This window comes from Chelmon rostratus, chromosome 7, assembly GCF_017976325.1.
Source record: "Chelmon rostratus isolate fCheRos1 chromosome 7, fCheRos1.pri, whole genome shotgun sequence".
In the NCBI taxonomy this organism is placed as follows: Eukaryota; Metazoa; Chordata; class Actinopteri; order Chaetodontiformes; family Chaetodontidae; genus Chelmon; species Chelmon rostratus.
The window spans coordinates 22,676,243-22,693,102 of record NC_055664.1 but is presented as its reverse complement, the minus strand read 5'-3'; the positions used below and the strand labels follow the sequence as shown (position 1 = coordinate 22,693,102).

Sequence of the window (16,860 nt, the reverse complement as noted above, 5' to 3'; positions counted from 1 at the left end):
CTTATGACCAATGATTATAAAGCCACAGCATTTACAAGAGTATGTGTCCTGTATATTTCTACAAACCTTTAAATAGAAAACAAGAATAATTAAAAATATTCACTCACTGAATGATTGTAAATAAACAAAAGCTGATGAGGAAAAACTCAAAGTGTTTGTAATTGCAGGAGCAATAAGTGGTTTCCAGAGGTTTTAACTACTTTAACCTGCTCAATTTAGAACATTTGGAGTATGTTGAGTTTAAATTACAATGACTAAACATTTCATATGACACACACAGGACAAACATGAAGGCAAAAACACAAAAAATTATTGGATCAGGCCAACTCTCTTTCTCTTTCAAGGCAGTGTTAAAAAAGAGCATGTGTGTGCCAACTTGTTCCCTGACTTCCCTGTGATCAGTAATTTATGTCTTCTATCAGATTAAAACATCAGGATGAAAGCATGCAAAAAAAAATCTAAATCTACCACAAGCCTTGATCAGATTATTCCTCTGATGCACCAACATTTCTGTCACTGGCGAATTCTTCTATTATGGGAACAAGACAGAACCAGCTTGAATGAAAGTGGTGACTGGCCAAACAGCTTTGTTAACTGGCCACCTCATAACTCATTATTTAGTAAACTGGAAGCAGGGCACAGACAGAGACAAAGGGAGAGCAATAGAGATTGAGACAGATTATGTGTTGGCTTGTGGGTACATATCAACAACTGACAAAAGTTGAGCAATGGACTTCCGCCGTTGAGCGCCTGCAGTGATTCTGCGCATAACGGAATGATGCATGGCTTTAATTTGATAGCACTCTCCATTAAGACCTGAGGATAATAAAAAGAGGAGCCACTTCCAGAAACAGAGCGAGTAGCTGGAGGAGCGCCGTTTTAAATGTCTTCTCTGTGACCCTGTAATTGAACAGTTTGTTATGTGCTTGGCGCTCTCCCTCTTCATATGTGTCTGTGTTTGGTCATTTCTCAGTTCAGAAGGACAGAGAGAAGAACTGACCTGCCAAATCTACTGCAGATCAATGGAAGCAGATCCACTCTGAAAATTACCTGCAGTGGGAAGGGGATACGTCTTCCCCAGAATCTCAGCCCATTACAATCTACCAGGAGTACAGCAACAATTAGCACCATACTTAGAGTTGTGTTCAAGAGGCCTAAATTTACGGGAGGCTAAAGTAGAGAGCTCACTGAAAGAAGCCCGTTGATAAATATGCAGTATAGCACAATATGCGTGGATGGCATGTATACGTCTTTGCTATCAAGAACCATCAAATCAAAAACTGTTTCAGTGTGTATTCCATCAGGTCTCGTCACACCCGTACAAAAACACTTTGTGTTTGTGTTTTGTCGGGCTGTGATTCTTACCTACTGTATGCTCTTTAAAATGTGTGGTCTGCCATTAAAACACAGCTTTCAGTCACTAAGCGGAACCATCATGACCACAGGGGGAGATGGACTGTTTGCGCCTGTTTCATAGCAAAGCATCAGTCACCCAATAACCTTGCCTTCACCTGGCACCAACCCAGGCATCAACAACTATCCTTACAGGTGGTAGGCCTGACTCTCCTGTATAGGACACAATGCAGGAACAACAGTGAATACACTACAGCACATCCTGTGTATCATTTTGGTGTTTTTACAACCAGGGTTGACTCTGACTCTGACAGTGTTGAAACGAATAAGAAGACTACTTGCTCTTATGATGCTTCTATATAAAGCAGAACTATACTGCATTCCCTGAGGCTACACACAGAGAGATTTTCCCAAACAACTGATTTTGACATTAAAATCTATTATTCAACAGTAGTGAAAGCAACAAAACACCTACCAAGAGCGTCCAACATAGTGGACTGGATAGAAATAAATCCACAAGAAAAGTTCCTCTGATGTCCATGCTATATATAGCTCATCACCCTAGAACATGAGCTCTGGATAGGTTGAGCTTTCATCTCTTATTACGTCTTGTAAAGTTCCCTTGCACAGTATATGAAAGGATAAGGTACCCTGCACAGTGTAAGTAGATGGGACAAGGAACAAATTAATTAATTAAATCAGGAAAAGAGAGATTGAGGGGCCTGTGGACTGACCTAACTTACAGATAAGTGTTCCCATATTATCCCAGCTAACCTCAGTCTGGAGGTCACTACCACTATTAGCATGAAATCAATTAGGATCACTCCCAGCTGTAAGAGATCAAAAATGTAGGCCACGTGCCTTGATGTGGGATATACAGTATATAGACTAAAATGCTTCTGTATTCAGCCAGCTCTGACACTGGCAGTGAGCATCTGTTGGCATCTTGCAGCATTAATAAATGTGATTTTCACTTGTCATAGAAACTGCAGGTGGTACTAACAATGTCGATGGAAGTAAGGAAGAATACTTTTTGGAAGATAACACCTTTGACTATATGACGAGGATTACACTGGCGTTGTCAGAATACAAGCATTAACCTTCAGGAAGTTTATTAGGCCTTGGTGCAGCATAAACTGAGCTCTCAGTACCATTATAAAACAACCCCTATACTTCAACACAGATAGTTTCAGAAAAGAATAATGGAGAGTAAAAACGAAATGACAGTTCAAGGACACTTTCACTTCCAGCACAGTCTGCTTAGTGACGTACTGTTGTTTCATAGAGAGAGGATGCCAGTCATACTACTGGCCCAGGTTTCAGAGGCCTAACACCCACACCAAGCACCCTAGGGGGATGACAGTATTGATGTGGCGTGTCCGCCTCACTGTCGTCTCCAGTGATGGCCACGGTCCTAACAGCTGACAGGCAAGGACTTCTGTGTGGGGATGAGTCATTTCAAATGTGGGGGTAGCTGCTGCCATTTCAGGAAGAGCAGGCTTGTGACTGCACACACTGATTGTGATTGGTTCAGTCCCAGTGATTGCCTTTCCAAAACACTGAGCTTCACTTGGATGAGCTTTCAGATGGATGGAAAACAGTTTATATAGACAATAACCCAAATCAAATCAAATCAACAACAACAACAAAAAAAGCAAATAAACTTAGCTTAATTTATGCTCACCAAGACCCTTTGGTGTGATGCCGCTGCTGTCTGCAGGGTTAATGGCCCAGTAGTAGTACTTTAGCGTATGCATGAGCTGAAGCACTGTGCCCACTCGACGAATCGTGTTGTAGATGGTTGCCGTGCCAATAAACTCAGCAGACAGGTATGTGTACAGAGAGAGCTGTACCTGTAGAGAAAAAAAAACATGCACATATATGAACACCACAGCATAATTACTCCCTTGTACCTTTCACCTTTTCAGACTAACCAACACATTTCACTGTGGTGGATTGCACTAGCTGAGCCTATTATCTGTGCAGATGTACGGTAACGATGGCCACTGACCCTATATTACTGAATTTCATAACTATTGGAGCTCCACTCTATTCAGTGATGATTAGCATGTCCTCTGTAATTAGCAACAAACCTGACAAGAATCCTTAATCCCACCAGAGTTACTGCAGTTATAAATACTGAGAGCGTTCTCTCATATATCATAAATTATAGGATATTGGGAGTCAAATGTGAGTCATGATTAAAGTGTGGTTACGATGTTAGCATGACGAGATATGGTTTGAGGCTGCTGAATTTAAACAGTGGAGATAAGTGAACACCACGCCATTGGTAATGTAATTTCCATGAGAACAGAAGAGTAAAATGCATTTATGAGGTCTTATTTATCGACTTGGACAAGGTCAGTGAGCCCATGTCATGAATGCATATTGCATGTACCCATCATTCACACAGCTGGCTCTTTGGACCTCATGCAGAAGAGAGGGGCAGAGGTAATGTGGACTTTGTGGCATGACCCAAGGGAAGGAGGCATCGTAGTTCTCTGCCGTTGCAGCTTGAAGTGCTCTAACCCACTTCATTACCTCACCCTTTTCTCTCATTTTTCTACCTCTTTCTCTACGCTCTATTTTAGAGGAGTGTCTGAAGCAAGCCTCCAGACACTTTTGTATTTATTTCCTCCTTTTATTTATTCATGGCTTGGCCCACCAGCAGCACTCCTGAGGCAAATGTATTTGCCACACAAACTCAGCTCCTTTGATATACCTCATCCCATTTTTTCATGGGTCATTATTTAAAAGGAGGGGGGGTGGGGTGGACTGTGGAACATTTAAAAAACTTGGTTAGGCTGAGGACAGGAAAGTGGAAGTGAGTGATGAACTCTGCAACCATTTAATGTCTTAGAAATGTGAAAACGTATCCAGTGTATATGCTCCGCTACTTGGTTTTATCACCACGACCACAAACACTTGGTGCCATGATGAATCTCACCAGTACACCAGTGTGGTACATACTTGACAACGGGCATTTCCTCTGAAAAACAGGCTCATGTGAGGACTTGCCATTTCAAATCTAGAGTAGGTTGAAGCAGGGGACTACTGAAGCCTTTTGTGGTTGAAAGCTCCTGATAAGCATCCACTACAGCCTGATACACACATGCAAAGACACCTGTCCCCTCATGGGTGGAGCTACTTGCACAAGCTTACCTTCGCAGGGGTGTGGATCCAGATGGCAGCATTGAACAGGATGTGGTCACACAGCTGCTTCAGCAGTGGTGCCCCATGTGTCAGACTGTCCAGATACTTTGCAAAGGAGAGGAAATGCTCTAACACAGCCCTGGTGATGTGTACACGTGATGACTGTAGGAAGAAGCACAAAGTCACCTTAAACAATAATCATTTCGTCTATGTCTATTCTGCTGTAAGTGTGTATTTTTCCTTCTTGATACTGATTGCATTATTGAGAGCAACATCCTGTGGCAACTGTTCAGGAAATGTCTCTTTGCACTTAAAGTAGAAAAAAAACGAAAAGTGACAAAGAACTACTTGTACGACCCTGTCACAAAAGCAGGTCATTCTGGGTTGAATGACAGGTAGAAAGATTTGTAAACCGCAGAAGTGGTCAGAAACAGAGAGCTGGTAACTGGAGTGCAGCCTAATATGACTCACTATTCACATCATGCTGTCAATTTCCCAGCACAGAGGCTCAGTTAAAGGATCGCCTGGATTTCTGTGCTCCACTTACATTCTCTGGCAGCAACTTCGCATGTTGGCATAGGTGATAAATTGATCTACTTAGTCATTTTGTCAAGTTACTGAATCTAAAAAAAATGTAAAAACAAAATCAGGGCGAGTTGTAGAGGCTTGACTTTGCAGAGAATTTCACTTTGACAAATACCGATACAGGTCCTGTCTGGCACCTGGTCTCTGCCCAGGTGGGGACTTGGTGAGGGCAGGAGAGAGGGGGAAAATGAAGGTATGTGAGGAAGGGAAGGTGTGGCATAAACAGATCATGAACAGATGGTGCGATATGTGGAAGTGTGAAACCTGGCAGCAGGAAGGAAGCGAGAGAGAAAAAACGGCAGCTCTGAGGTGCCGACTCTGCCTGGCTGTTAGTTAACAGCAGCTGAAGCCAGCAGGCAGGCAAGTCACTGAGTGACAAAGTGGAGTCATTTCTCAGTGCTCCAAAAGAGCCAGCACTCTGGGGAGGCCGGCAAGCTGCTGGATCTGCATCACAAAATGGGTAAATAAAGATTGATGTGGAGTGAGAGAGAAACCGGGTGGGGGTGGGGGGTGTCTCTGTCTTTCTAGCTCTGTTTAGTTCAAAGACACATTCAGGACTCGACATGCAATGGAGGAGCTGGCTGTTGTCAGTGGAGAGTACAGACAAGATACAGTGCACCTTGATAGTAGAGAAAGTGAAAGAAGTTAAGAAGATGGGTTTTTTACAGGAAAAAAATGCATATCAGAGTATTATTCCCTATTCATTATTTCACTCAAGAAATAAATAGAGTTGGACACATTTATTTTTCTTTTTACTGTGAGAAAAAACTGTTGCTATGATTTGGCTACATGCACTTGCCTCTTATATTAACTGAGAGCAAAAGTGTAAACAATACAGTATTTGTTTGGGTGAGGTGAAATTGGTTAATTTGGAAATAAGAAGATCCAGAGAACTGATGTGTCACTGAGGTTAGGAAACCACAGCGATACGTAATAGAAGCCTCACCATACCTTCTCAAGCAGGTATCCAATCACCAAAAAGCCCTTTCCTCCCAGCATTTGCTCCTGCATGGCCACAGAGCTCTTGAGTAGCTCAACCAGAAAAGCCAGGAGAGTGGCACTGCAAAAGAAGAAGACACAACGTATCACACAGGGGTGAAATACCCATCTATTCACACACTCATCAGGTGGTGAAGGAGTTATTCTGTAAACCGCAGCGCCGTGAGGAGACAGTGTGGCAGAGGGGAATAAACAAGGTCATTTTCAGAGGATGTCAGCAATCAGCTGGGAACTCTCGCTCACCACTTTCATCCCTCTTCAACTCAGAAGAAAGGGTTGGCTCGTTGGGCTCTCTAGAGACAGAGTGGTCTGGGGGGCAAGTTGTAACAGGGTGTGTGTGTGTGTGTATGTGTATGAGGAGGGGGGAAGGGGTTCAAGGGGCAGTGCACAAGACATTTTTTTTCTTTGTTGCGGGGCTTTTCAGTTGAAGCCTTTTGCTGTGTGACAGTGGTGCTCAGTGACACTTCTTAATCGGCTTTCCCTCACATCCTCTGGTGGCCTCCGCTCTAGCGCAACAATCACGAGGACACAACCGCTCCTGTGCAGCCAACAGATACTGCACATACACTACATGCATACAAACTACAGTACATGCATACTACCATGTCAGTTTGCAGTGGCTCATTTCTAACTACTGCTCCAACTTCACTGTAACCGAGCCAAGGGGAATACATACAGAGCTGGGTGAGAGTTAACTCTGTGTGTCTTGGTTTAGCCTCTGATCCTTTACTGCAAGCACAGCTTCCTTCCAATTTGGCAGAGCAGTAGTAACTGATGTAATATCACTGCTGTTAGGATTTTAAGGGCAAGCACAGTAACATGGCTATTTAAAGGATTTTTTTTTTTTTAATTGTACTCTTCAAGGGGGCTGTTGAGAGCAGCCACAGCAGATCTACAGGCATTATAGAGTGTTAATTGTTGCAGAGGCTTTGAACTCCTCAGCTCAGCAGGCTTTAGGAAGACTCAGTCTGAGAGCCAAGGCAAGGACAAGGCAAGCGCTGGGGAGAGTGACACTTTGTGAGGGAAGGACCTGCGACATGTTAGCGCGAGAGAAAGAGGGACAGAGAGCAGAGATGAGAGGAAGCTGCTGAGGCACAGAGCATCAGGAGTTTGCGCTGCTGTGTGTCCACCGCTGCGTCTATCTAGTCGTACTGCTGTCGTCGAACTAACACAGGATTAGAGCAGAGCTCAGACTCCACCCAGGGCACAGTGGGGAAGCTTTGGACTGACCAATTCAGGATGATGGGGATGAGAGGAGTCTGAACCAGAGAGTAGAGACAAATATGAAAACTGGACTGCAGTTTGACCAAGGCTGGTATTATAAGCAGGCATTGGTCTATTACAAAAATATTGGTATCAGTGTACAGTACACGCTGACTGATATACACACAAAAAATTACAGCATACAATACAGAAAAAAAGATGTGATACAAAACACTGATATCACCACATTGTTTGTCCAACAGACACCTATATCATTCTGGATGTTGATACTTTATCACCAATATGTCAACAAACTGAGCACTCAACTGTATCTTGCAAAAGGTTCAACAAAACTGCTGTTTTCCAGCAAAGCAGTGATAATATTTAACAAGATATGACATTCCAATTGTTGCAGCACCCCTTTTATTTAGATTTTTACCCCAAAATCTACCTTTGCACAACTTCTGAAAGCCATTAATATGACTTGCAGTTTTCCCTCAATCAGACACAAACACAGCCTCATATTCAAGTCAAAAAGGGTTCAGGATTAAAGGATCAAAAAGTAATCAAATTCACAATAACTCCAAACTGAGCTCTTGTCACCTACAATTTCATCTGTAAAATTCTAAGGCATCAACGCAGATTTCAGAAAAGTTAAATTCTCTTATACAGTAACAACATCTCTTCTTCTTACCATACAGTGGATTCCACCTGGCTGTCATTCAGCTGATGGTAGTCCATCTGAGCAAAGAGCGGGAAGAGCACCTGGATCCCCCCAATGGAGTGGATGGCACTGTGGATGGAGTGAGTCACTGTGGCTTTAACATCCTGTGAGGATAATATCAAAACAAAAAAAAAAAGCTTACTCACACCCTTGTAGTGACATTTTAAAATGAGTGCACTGGAAATTAACGAATCAAAATCTGGGATAGTGTACACACAGTTAGAGTTGGCTTTGATTAAAGCAACTGACCTGTAGCATGAGGGCGTGTGGTGAGTGCACAAAGATGGAAGCATTTTCTTTAGGCGAGGACTCCAGGCAAAGCTGGGCGTCAGTGGCCTTGGCATTATAGGTGAAGGAGATGGAGCTGGCCAACTTGCTGTCATACAACACCTGCTTGTGATGCTCTGCTAAGTGGATATCACTCTCGGACTTGAACTTAAATGTGCTCTGGAAAGAAGAGGGAAGAAATGAGGCAGAATAAGGCAGAGACAAAGAAAGACATGGAGAGAGAGAGTCCTTCACATTCAGTACCTCTTGGGTGTTATCTTTTCATTATAACTTGATTAAAAATGTCCATTCATGAATGAAAAATGGCAAGATGCCTTTTTGTGTTCACGACCCTGCATTTCTAGAGGTCAATCTATGTGCATCGCAGTATGTCAATATTTAGAAACTGAATTACATTGATTAGAAGCTTTCTTTTTTATCTGATTTGATTCAAATCTGTCCTTTTCATTTCTACAATTCCATATCGATGCAATAAACAACACAATGTAACTGTTGTGGACACAATTAAATAATCAATGTGTCAGGGCAAATAGTGAAATTAACCTGTAGTATGGTGTTGCATTGCTTAAGAAAATCTGCATTCCAGGTGCAAGAAACGTGTCCCCTCAGGAGCATGTGACATTATCAGGTTAAGTAGGGATTTGTTGCACATCTTTTATCGGTTGGCTTCATTTTGTTTTATTCTGAATGTTTACTCTGGAGCCTTCCCTTTTTATCTCTGTGGGAACATTGTTTGATGACAATCTTCCAGGTTCTACTGCAGATTAAAATAATTAGGAGGAACAGGGGCTGAAGAGAGGGATGAGAGTTGCTTTGATACCACCGATGACTGTTTACCGCCATTAATTTAACCCAGCCATTCGCTCTAGCCTGTTCTGGAGCAATCTCGAGGCTGAGCACAGGCACTGCTGAATTCTCACAAAAATCCACTGAAATGGAAAAAGGCTACAGAGAGTGTGTGTGTCATGCAAGACGTAAGATTTTTCCAATGCATATGCTTCTTTTTGGCAGAAGTATTTTTCTGTTCAAATATGCTTTGCACTCATGGAACAGGAGCAAATACGAGAGAAGATTATCCAGTATGGCTGAAAACATCTTAAAATTAAAGCCAGCAGTTTGCAATTTAGCTTTGAGTTACTGTGTCAATTCACATCCAAAGTAATCAGACTCTGAATCAAAACACCGTGCAAATACTTATTGAGATAACAATATAGACTCAGCATGGTTTCTTCTCTTATTTATTAATTGTGTCCCATCTTCAGACCAGAGAGACAGAAAAACTAGACCCAAATGACACTCAGTCACATCTATAACTGGGGCTTCCATCCGTCAGTAGCTCAGTAACACATTAATTGTGGCAGAAATAACAAATAGCTGATCGATAACAGACTAGTCTTAATTTACTCAATCAATTAGAGGATGAGAGATGAGCCGAATTCATCCATCAATGCAGTGTGAATGGAACATGCTTAATAAGGAAATCAAGTCCTCTAATCAGGAGGGTTGACTTATTAATGAATGAGAGAAATGTTTTTCCTTCCCCCTCTGACTCATGGACAGCAAGCGGCTGGTGATAAGATAAAGGGAGACATAAAGAGCTGAAGTACCAGAGAGAAAACAACCATCTGGTCGTAGAGGGACTGTAGATAAATACAGTATGTTATGCAACACAAGCAAACAGGGTTCACGTGCCTGCCTGAAAGCCATCTAAATCTGGGCTGCAGTAAAGGAGTAAATGGATAAAAAGGTGAGCTGAATCAGGTTGTCAAATTGTATAACGATTGTGCATTTTATTCTGTGTGCCTCTAAAGTGCAGAATGTTAAGGACATGGCGACCTTGAGATGGTCGATACAACATTACAACTTTATATTATTCACCAGAGCTGCTACAAATATTGTACGATACATTTAAAAGAGCTTGTATCAAAAGTGTTTAAATTGTATCATGGTTCAAGTCTTTAGTAAGTTTTCTGATCCTGGAACTTTATCCTCTGGGTTTCATATTTTACTTTGGGTAAGGTAACCCTGAGTCTAAACTATATTGGTCATAATGCATGTATATTTGTTGGAGCTATATCTGTGGCCTGGCAGTATTACTCTTACAAGAGTTTTAAAGGCAAGTTCAAGAAACTGAGATGGCCGAGCCACATTTAATAGCATATCTCCTTCCAGTCAGATGATAAAAAGGGTATAAGAAGTATTTTGCTCATCTGCTATGATCAAGTCCCCACAACAGTCAGTGTGCATCTCATCATGTAGTCTCTAACATCCTTCAAAAGTTCCTACTCATGAAACCCAAGTGACAAGAAATAACAAGCTCCAGTGCCCTGCACTTTAGTATGAGCCCTGCCGCAGTGTGAAAATAATGATCTCATGGGTTGTAGCTACAGTAACAAACCCTGTAGCATGAGAGCATCATTCCACAGACCAGCCAGTCATATAAAAGAATTACAGCACAGTTGCTTTCTTTCTGTCCCAGTCCTAAAGGCTGTCTTTGGCCGGGGGCAGACAATGGACAAGCTGGGGACGCTCCCATGCTAGTTACTGAAAAGTGATTAGATTTAGTTGCAGAACCAGACTAGGGGAATATAGAAGAATGTGCATTTGCTTGAGAAAAAAAAAAGTCATCCACGTGTAGCTAATGATTGTCTAGCGGAACTAGCATTTTGATGCAAATGAAAACATCAGACAGATTTAACATTTTCTATTCTGTAGCCTTGGTGGCGTTATATATACCCTCTAGTTGTGAATGAGACTTAAGTTGTTGCTGCATTGACAGCCGCAGTTTTCTGCAAATAGGCCTAAATTTGCAGGTACATACAGTGTGTAGGACTGTTTAGTATCCAAATGTGTTTGACACTGATAAGCTTGTCATGTAATGTCCACATATTGTACAATTGCATGGCATCTACGATGAAATAACATTTGTCTTCCCTGGCAAGGGAGGACCAGGACTGTGCAGCTCCTCAGTCTCTTCTACAGCAATCTGTGGTGCATACTGCAGAGCAGTGTTGGCACAAATTCAATGGGCTAATCTGCCTCATGTAGAACACATATGGTAGTGATGATAGAAAGCGAAGACAGAAATAACTCGAAGTGAATCATATGAAAAGACATTAAGTCGTGGCTTAATTGTTTTGACGAGTCAACTCACTGACTAATACTTTGTGTTCAGTGAAGCTGTCACTGGATATTGCTGTGACGGATGTTACTTTATGACTCCAGACCAGGCTATTTACCAGAGCTGGAAAGAGATATCCAGCTATCCAGAATAAACACCCTAAGAGGCCCTTTCTGTGTTTGCTAGCTTCCATTGGGAATCATATTCTTTAATCTGAGTTGCATCTCACAAAGTTGTGAGGCAATTCCCTTGAATGAATACTTCAGTTTACAATTTCCTACACTAACACCAAAGCTTATGAGATCTGTTAAAACAGCAGTGATGAATGACAGTCAAATATGACAGCCAGCTTGTGTCAGCCTCAGAGTCTATAGACCCAACACTGTCCCTTGATGTTATCTCCAAAAGGCTGGGAATGTTTCCAGTCAGTCATAGAAATAGCAATATACAGCAAAAGTTGTTTAGTACTTTAAATGAAATGTCCATGAGTCCATCTCGCGTCAGAGTGCAATTTCACATCTAGCAATATGAAAAGAGCCCAGGGAGCAGATTCTACTAACAGGTCTGTCCGATTTACAGCCACAAATCATAACATGCAACAGAGATAGTTACCCTAGGCAGCAATAATCTCTGCATTTCAACTAGCCGCACCAACAGTTACACTCCATACACTGTGAGAGCAAGGGGAAGCGTGTCAAACATCAAACATGGATGAGAGGACCATGGATCAGAAAATAAATCATACATCAGCTCAGATGTTGTTTCCCCGACTGTGGAGCTGAGCTGAGCTGAAACAGATATAATGAGAGTCCAATGTACATACTGTAGCAGATTAACGCTGTGATCTGCCGCACTCAGACTCTTCCTGGCAGTTTGCAATTAAAACAGACGAGCCTTCTGTCCCCTGGACAGCACTCCCATTACAACAGCCAATCAGTGGGCCTGACAACTCTCTGACCTTCCTCCTCAACTCACTTGGCTGGCTCTGTCATACTCACCCTGACCACGTGTTCCCAACTTCATCAATTGCAGGTAATTGTCTCCCTGGGACATGCACTTCATTATTTTGAGAAATCTGGAGAATTGCTCCGCTGTGTGCTACCTCTCTAATAGAAGGTCTGGAAGAACAATTAAGGAGGTAAACGGCAAGTCACCAGCCATTAGTGAAAAGACCAAACAACGGGTTCTCCTGGGGATCTCCAGGCATTCATAGACATGATTGAAATCACAAACATCCATCTCCTAATCCTGGACAGAGTAGGTTTTACAATGACAACGCCAAGGACTACCGTTCCTTCCTGCCATGAAAAGAAGCCTAATTTTGTCTTCAAAGCAGCTGGAGAGCGAACAGAGCTGGTGTAAAATGGGCAGAGATATTGTAAATAGTCTAAGACGCATCCTGTGTTCAAAGCTGATTTGGCAGTGCGTGTCATTCCTCAATTTGTGACAGAGTGCAGGGCTTAAATCTGTGAAGAAACAGCAGCACTTTGTGAGCATCAGGAGGCAAAGTGAGACAGTGAGAGTGAGAAAGAGCTGCCTCAAAATCTGAGAATAAACTGAGGACACACCCTGTATCTTGTTCAAGATGAGTGGAATATTTGGGGATAGAGAGTCAATAAAATAAATAATTAAAACTGGAATTTAAAGGAGGGGTGAGTCATTCTGGAGAAAGATTGTCGATAATGCCATCTCCCCTTCTTCAAAATGCGGCTACATGTTAGCATCTCAGACCCCACCCACTCCTTTTCCTTTTTTGCAGTGCATGAGCATGAACGCCACCTGTTGCTGATTGGCTGGAAAAGTGTTGCGCAGCTCCATCTGAACCCCTTTGTTTGCTTCCCATTCAGGGAAAGGATGAGTACAAAACACAGATATTTTTTTCCACACACAGAGAGGACAGATAGCCGGCCGTGAGGAGATAGTCACCGAATTTCAAATTCAGCGAATATCAACAATCTCTCTCCAGAATGAGTCATCCCACCACACTTAAAGAAATAAAATGTGCAAACCAAATATTTTGTCACCATATGATTAACATTCACAGCTGAATCCCCTTCCGGGTAGGTCAGCATCTGTCTATATTCACAATCTTTTGGTCTTTGTCAAGGAGCTTGGTTGTGCTACACCTGCTGCAGCTGATATAAGTCAGCTCAGGACTCCATCCCCTCGCAGTGCCTGCTGCTTTCCTCTGTGTATTGTGCCATTATTTCCAGGAGGAAGGTAATCTATGCAGCCGTTTATCCGGGAGGAAAAGCATCACTCCCAGGACGGAGACACATGGCAAAGGAGCTGCGGCAGGGCAGCACCGGGCACCGATTTCACAGATTGATAGGTGATGCGGTCTGCTTACATGTAATCTAATTTAGTCACCCTAAAGCACATACCTTATAGCCTGGTCCTAGCTGATGAATTGCAAATATCTGTGCAGGATTTAGGGCTTCGCTGAATACGTAGACGGCTCCTAGCTGCCCGCAGAATACTCTGTTTGCATCTGCTGTCTCAGAGGACCCGAGGAAGCACTTATCATAACTCTGCAAGAGGGACATAGAAATAAACAGCCACATCATTTGATACTTTCAGACTTAAGACAAAATATCCAAGTTCACACACAGTTGAATTAGGCAAAGGCAAAAAACTCGAAAACGCAAATTTGATTGCACAAAAGCATTATATTTTTGCTGAGAAATGTAACTATCTGGACCAGCATCGCCTTCTGTGCTGTTTTTGCGTCAACCATGACAATTCCCAAATGGGAAGAAGAAAACAATGGCTCTGATTTACAAAAATAGGAAACCTCAATATAACCTTTGGGATAGAGAGAATATGTGCTGTGATTGCATTCAGGACAAAATTGAAAGATAACTATCAATGACATCAGTGAATGACAACAGAAGAAACAGTCAGTATGAAGGTCTATACAGCTGGTATTGGGGGGAAAAAAACATCAGATTTGTTAATAAAGAATTTAAATTCTTGATCAAGCTTTGACCTTTTACAAAAGTCCATTCTATCTAATTGAGTACTGGGTAAGTGTACCTAATAAAGTGGCCAGTGAGCGTATATCGCAACCCGTCATTTGTCTTCTTTTCAATACACAGATACAGCTACCTTTGGAAATGTGCAACACACGTTTTAAAACTGTCCTGTGACTAAGTTTCATTTGGCTTAGAGTCATTCAGACATATTAAATAAATATATTATATATATTATAAATATATTATATTATACTGTTACATCATCACTCGCAATGTTGTCACACATTACAATCTCTGTACACATATATAAAGTAGCTTCTGAGATGTAGCCATTTTCACTCTATACATGTACATATTCTCTATGCATGAATCTGAAAATTCCATCTTCCATCCTCCACTGCAGCACAGCTCTGTGACAAATGGATATCCAAATTAAGACTGAAATGTCAGTCATATTTCTGAGAGAATTCCATGTTTATATGGTAAAACTCATTTTACTCAATGAGCACTATCCATCCGAAATGTCACCGTTCCAGCCTCGGTCAGTCCTGTGCCAATAAACATCAAAACCAGGGGGAAAAATGACAGCAGTGAGGAGTAAAAGGGAGCGCGCTTACATCATTTGTGTTGACGTGCCATGCCATGTCTCCATAGGAAACAAGCTGTCCGTTAACGTAGCATCTGATTTCACTGTTCCTCCAGCGGCTGTAGATGTGAACTATACTGATCATGTACCACTGAGGGTGAGAAGAGAGACACATGATGTCAGTGAAGTACAGAACAAGTCATTTGTTACACAAGTCATTATCTGTATTTTCTGAGACTGTCTTTACACTTAATTAAATTTGACTATACTTAACTTAAACTACAACAGAGTTTAGTTCATTGCGCAACATCTACAACATTTCTGGTAAGCTCTCCTGTTTGTTTCTTTTAAAGGCAGAAAATTCAGATGAACCTCAAAGTTGCTAGAAACTTGCTTGCTTTTCCACCCAACGACTGTGACTGATAGATCAGAGAAAAGGCTACGAGGACGCAAGACCACTCATTTTTCATTCTGAACAAAGCCATGTCAGGTACTGGCAGTAATTATTCAGGAGTGAAACAATAACGTGAGTCAGATCAAGTCCACAGCTAGAGGTGATTTTAAAAGATGTCATGGTTGACAAAGTTGGTACAAAACTCACAAAGAAACTACATCGCATTGATCTCAAAACAACTGTATGTTAAGAGAGGGAAACATGATTGATGACTTCTATTTTCATTATTTCTTTAAAGCTCTTCCTGTGGGTATGTTTACTGATATGTGAACATAAAAACTGTGACGAGTCACCGAGTCAGTAAAGTGGAACATATCTGAAGTTCTGCTTATAAAGTAGCAAAATAAAAAAGAAAGTTTTAAACATGCATTTCTTTGATCATATTTCATAATGTGGATCCTGTACGTATATACTGCATTATTTATTCACATCAGAACACTTTGTAGCTGCATTTTATTTATTCAAGTTTTCTGTTTAATCCATATTCTGTGTTGCTGATGCAGCAGCTGTAGCACTGACATCAGTTCATTTCACATTTATCTCCAAAATTTTCTCCTTACTCAGATCACTCTTTTGCCTCTTTGAATTGAAAAGTTAAAAACGAAGGGATCTGTTCAGCCGACTGTGCATGTGTGTGTGTGTGTGTGTGTGTGTGTGTGTGTTTATTTTCTGTCAATTTTCAGTCAATGCCTTGTAATCAATGCTTCCCTGCCATCTGTGTTAACTCTTGGAACGAATTACATGAGGGCAAGACTGGCACAACCACTCACAGAAGTAAGCAACAGGGTGTCCATTTCTTATGTGACTGTGTGCCCACTCTTTATGGGTTTGACCCGCACTGTGAGCAGTGTAATGGAATTACGGCCGTCTACTCACAAAGGTGAGGACACTTAAAACAGGATTCATGGCTGAGGGGAAGAGTGCAAGCAGCCTGCAGATAATTTAGAACGGCACTTATCCACAGATGTCTGAACCCAGGATCAATTAGAAACTTAATTCAACATGTTTTATCTTCCAAGAGCTTCTACGAAACGATACCTGCGCTGTGACAGTAGGAATGGGATGAATAGTTGTTCCCAGGTGTTACGCGAGGGCTCTAATTGTTTGACACATGCTTTGAGCCTGTTTTCCTTCTCTGCAGGGACGGCTGCATTACACTGACATTCCACGCTAAATTAAGTTTAATTTTCTACTCTACATTTACATCCAATTACACCTGTGAGACTCCTCTGTGGGTCTTAAACGCTTCAGATCTATGTGCAGACATACAACTTCGTAACGCCAAAAAAAGAACAGCTGGTAGGTAAGGAGTCACGTTTAGGTGCAGCCAAACCTGCATGCTGTTTTAAAGAGCAGTGTTATTACCATTTTAAATGAAATCTAAAGCCACTTCTTCTCAGCTCAGGCCACAATTATGTG

General features: G+C 41.8%; 1 protein-coding gene across 4 annotated transcripts in view; it reads right to left on the bottom strand.

Moving 5' to 3' along the window:
* The window catches only part of nbeab (neurobeachin b), a 183,761-nt gene that overhangs the window by 115,550 nt on the left and 51,351 nt on the right, over window positions 1-16,860 (bottom strand). For all 4 annotated transcript variants that reach the window (XM_041941458.1, XM_041941455.1, XM_041941459.1 and 1 more), the window contains exons 7-13: window positions 15,019-15,138; window positions 13,811-13,957; window positions 8,267-8,464; window positions 7,988-8,121; window positions 6,043-6,151; window positions 4,516-4,668; window positions 3,038-3,206 (exon numbers count right to left, since the gene is read on the bottom strand). In XM_041941458.1, the coding sequence (XP_041797392.1) occupies window positions 3,038-3,206; window positions 4,516-4,668; window positions 6,043-6,151; window positions 7,988-8,121; window positions 8,267-8,464; window positions 13,811-13,957; window positions 15,019-15,138 (1,030 nt within the window). The remainder of the gene's footprint in view (window positions 1-3,037; window positions 3,207-4,515; window positions 4,669-6,042; window positions 6,152-7,987; window positions 8,122-8,266; window positions 8,465-13,810; window positions 13,958-15,018; window positions 15,139-16,860) is intronic.